General features: G+C 30.4%; 1 protein-coding gene across 1 annotated transcript; it reads right to left on the bottom strand.

Moving 5' to 3' along the window:
- Positions 1-507: 507 nt before the first annotated feature.
- On the bottom strand, positions 508-1963 carry LOC107932320 (acetylserotonin O-methyltransferase). Its single transcript, XM_016864294.2, has 2 exons — positions 1109-1963; positions 508-1034 (listed from the first exon to the last, which is right to left on the bottom strand). Exons 1-2 carry the CDS (start codon positions 1946-1948, stop codon positions 738-740), a joined length of 1137 nt encoding a protein of 378 aa, XP_016719783.2. The 5' UTR covers positions 1949-1963; the 3' UTR covers positions 508-737.
- Positions 1964-4025: the final 2062 nt, after the last annotated feature.

Below are 4025 nucleotides of genomic sequence, written 5' to 3'. Positions count from 1 at the left end.
TGATATAGATGTATTATAAATTATTTTATTATAAAAACATATTAATAATTTATTATTTTATTAGAAAACGACATTCAAATATTTATAATGAAAAATCATTAGAAAATATAATAGAGATAGTTAAAATATAAACGCTTATTTGGTTATAAAAATTTTGGTATAATTTTATTTTTAACTCTCAACTTTATAGTTTTTGTTAATTTGACTTTATTAAGCTGTTTTTGTTAATTTGACTTTATTAAGCTTTTGTGCTTTTAAGTGTTGCAATTTTATTATATTTGATGTAAATTACTTTGAATATTATATAGATTATTCATGAAACTATACAAATTTTATCACCATATCATTATTTGAACTCTGAATAGAAAATTTCTTTTTACGACAATTCAAAATCACCCTATGCTCAATTAATTAGTTCAATCCTAAAATCAAATCGAAAACGTCGAATCATAGCATATCAATAGGAAATGATTCGTTCTGGATTTCCAATGGACGCCACCCACACACTTGATCAAAATGGCTCGATACAGATAATTATATATAGATTGAAGTCAATTAAAGGGAAAGACATTGCAAGCCAAACTAATAATAAACAGATGGAAAAAGAAAATTACATCTTTCCCACAACAGATCTCATATGATTTGGCCAATAAAAGACCCGACAGGATTTAAGGTTTAATAGTAAAAGAAGCCATTTATTAACACAAAGTTTAAAGAAAGCAGGCAAGGTGGAATTTCTAAATATAAGCTTCAATGACAGATTGAACAGCATGAATGGGTTTTACATCGATTCTGGTGAATCCAGCCTCTCCAAGAACATACTTCCATTCCTTTAAGGTCCTTTCTTTGCCTTTGTTCGTATGTGTCATCATCACCATGTCTAACATCAACCCCACAAATTCTAGCTTGTCATTTTCATCTTCTTCAAGCACAGATTCAACGATTATGACCTTCCCTTTGTCTTGTGGGATGGCTTCTCTACATTTCTTTAGGATTTGTATGCATTCCTCATCACCCCAGTCATGCAACACCCACTGCAATTCACAAATCGATAGATTTGTCATACTCAAATGTAATTGGTAAAGGAAACAAAGTTTTCATTACTAACCATAAAGAAAGCAGCGTCTGCCTTTGGGACACACTCGAACATGTCTCCTCCTACGTATTTGATGCCATCGACTTTCGGGGCAACGGCAACAACACGGGGAAGATCGAAGTCGATGCCATGAATCCAAGGGAATGCCTTTACCAACATAGATAAAGCAGTCCCATTGCCTCCACCAACATCAACCAAACTTTTAATGCCATCAAACACTTGAGGACATCCTTCGATTATGGCCCGCACTGCCACTCTAGCATCACAAGCCATTGCTTCGTCTATGAGTTTGCTATGTCGAGGGTTCTCCTCTGCATAGCTCCATACATCCTTCCCGTGTGCTGTCTCAAACGGTGAATTCCCACTGTCAAGGACACGAGCACTCAGACTATGCCATGTTGCTAACGTAACAGGGCTGCTCTGTAGTAGAATCATAGCCGCCATGCTCCTTTCGCCATGTCGACTCAATCGACGAGACAAAGGCGTCAGTGCAAAACCAATGGAATCTTTAGTTATGGGCTCCTCTTTGAATATTTGGTAGTGGACCAAGAACCTCATAATACGATAAAGACGAGATGGTTGACACTTGAGGGTAGTGGTTAGCTGAGAGAGTGTCATGGGGCTTCCATGCTTGTCAATTGCATCAGCAATCCCAAGCTCAATGGCACATTTAACTACTGCAATCTTAACATAACCAAATACATAATTCCAAATATCTACTTCTGCTTTCTCATCTTCATCTTCTTTCTTTCCTCTCACTTTTACATCTCCCATCTCAGTGCTTCTCTCTTTGAAAACTTGGAAAACCCCAAACCGAAATCTTGATGGACAAAGCCTTTGTTGAAGCTCCATTATATAGGAGCAATAAATCATTTCTAACAATGATAAATTTAGATTTCCTAAAAAATGCTTTTGGTAATATAATATTTTCTTTAAGATTTTCTAAGATCTAATGACGGGTCATTACTTGCCATTATATATAAAGAATTATCGGAAAATGATTGTATGAAACAGCGACGCCACGTCATCTGTATCCCTTTCCAATAGTTTTATGCCACATCAGTATTCTTATCCTGAATTTCAAGATTTTATCTTGAATTTTAGTATTTTAATTTGGATTTGATTTTTTTCAAGATAAAATCTTGAAATTTAGGATAAGAGTACTGATATAGCATAAAACTATTGAAAAGAGATACAAATAACGTGGCGTTACTGTTTCATACAATCTTTTCTCTTGTTTTGTGATAATCATAATTCACGTTGGAATATTACTGTCTATTACCCCACACATTAATGGTTAAATAAATGGATTTTAAAAATAGTCATGTTTATGATGTGATTTGCTAAACTTTTTTTGGTGCGTTAATGCAACTGTCTGTTTCTCCGAATGTTAAATGTGGGATTTAGTGTATTACACCTTAATCTTATATGCCTTTGCTTTTTGTTGAATACAGATTGTGAAACTATGATTCTAGGTTATTTTATCTTTTTTTCAATTGGAAAATAATTAATCAAATTTTTTCTTCATTCCTCAAAAGTTTCAAACCCAATTAAAAATGTGAAAAGTTAAGAAAAAAATTTAATTTATTATTCTCCGTATTCATTAGACACTGTCCATACTATCTGCAAATATTACGGGAGTACAGCATGGCTATTTCCATTCTTAGCAAAGTTGCAGTATAGTTACTTTATGGCTAAAGTATAAAGATGATTATACTCACTAAATTTTTTGAAATTAAAATTTTTAATTATCTATGTTAACAACTGTTTGAAAATTGACGTAAGTGTTGATGTGGACTTTTTTATTGGTCTAATAACAAATTTAGTTTTCTAATATTTACATATTCTATCAAATTGAAAATAATATAAAAAATTTAATAAATTTAGCCCATAATGTTTACAAAAAATTATTATTTTAGTTCAAATTCTAAAAAGATCAATGAATTTAACCCTCAATATTTACAAAATGACAAATTTTATGTCTTTTTTATCCATTGAACTAACATCGTTTGTCAAAGCACCCCTAAATGAATGGAAAAATTAATATTTGTTAATTTTACTAATGTGACAATCTACGTGCATGCCACACCATCAATTATTTTAAAAAAAAACTTTAAAAATGTAGAAACCTATAGAAAATTATTTAAAAATTCAAAAAATATTTAAAATTCATATGTATAAATTATTAGAAGGGTAAACTACCAAAATAGTCATTTATGTTTGAAATATTATATTTTAGTCACTTACATTATCATGTTGTAACATTTTAGTTATTGAGTCGTTAATTAACGTTAGTAGTATCACGGTAAGCTGACGTGACACACTTAAGTGTTTGGTTGCATGAGGGCAAACTAAACAAAAATAAAAATAGAAGCAGAGAACAAACAAATTGAAATCAAGAAATAAACATGCAAAAAATAAAATGTACTTGAGCTAGTATGATACACAGAATTGGACATAAATATATTAATAAAATAATGTAAATAAACATATAATTCTAGCATGATACACAATTGACTCGCAATTTCTAAAATTAGACGAGTTAGTTCATTAAATTATAAATCAAACAAATACAATAATATTAAATACAAGGTTCTATAAAAACAGATATACAAATAGACAATTATGTTCAAATGAATATAAGTGGTAAAAGCATCAAAACTCAACACAATTTTATCCATATAAGGTACTATGTAACAACTCGTTTTCTAGTGGTATCGAAAATAATGGTTTTGGGACCACAATTTTGACATGTCAGTCCGTAAATATTAATTATTTAATATTTACAAATTCATTTTTGTATTTAATTTTGGTTATAAAATTTAAATGTTTAGGTAGTTAATTAACTCAAAAGGATTAATTCATAAAAGATGACAAAATTGTTTACTATTGAATTATCTTAACAAAATGTTCTAAATAATTAAAGTAG

The sequence above is a fragment of the Gossypium hirsutum genome, chromosome A12, assembly GCF_007990345.1.
Source record: "Gossypium hirsutum isolate 1008001.06 chromosome A12, Gossypium_hirsutum_v2.1, whole genome shotgun sequence".
In the NCBI taxonomy this organism is placed as follows: Eukaryota; Viridiplantae; Streptophyta; class Magnoliopsida; order Malvales; family Malvaceae; genus Gossypium; species Gossypium hirsutum.
The sequence above is the reverse complement of the archived record's forward strand: the minus strand, read 5'-3'. Positions and strand labels throughout refer to the sequence as shown.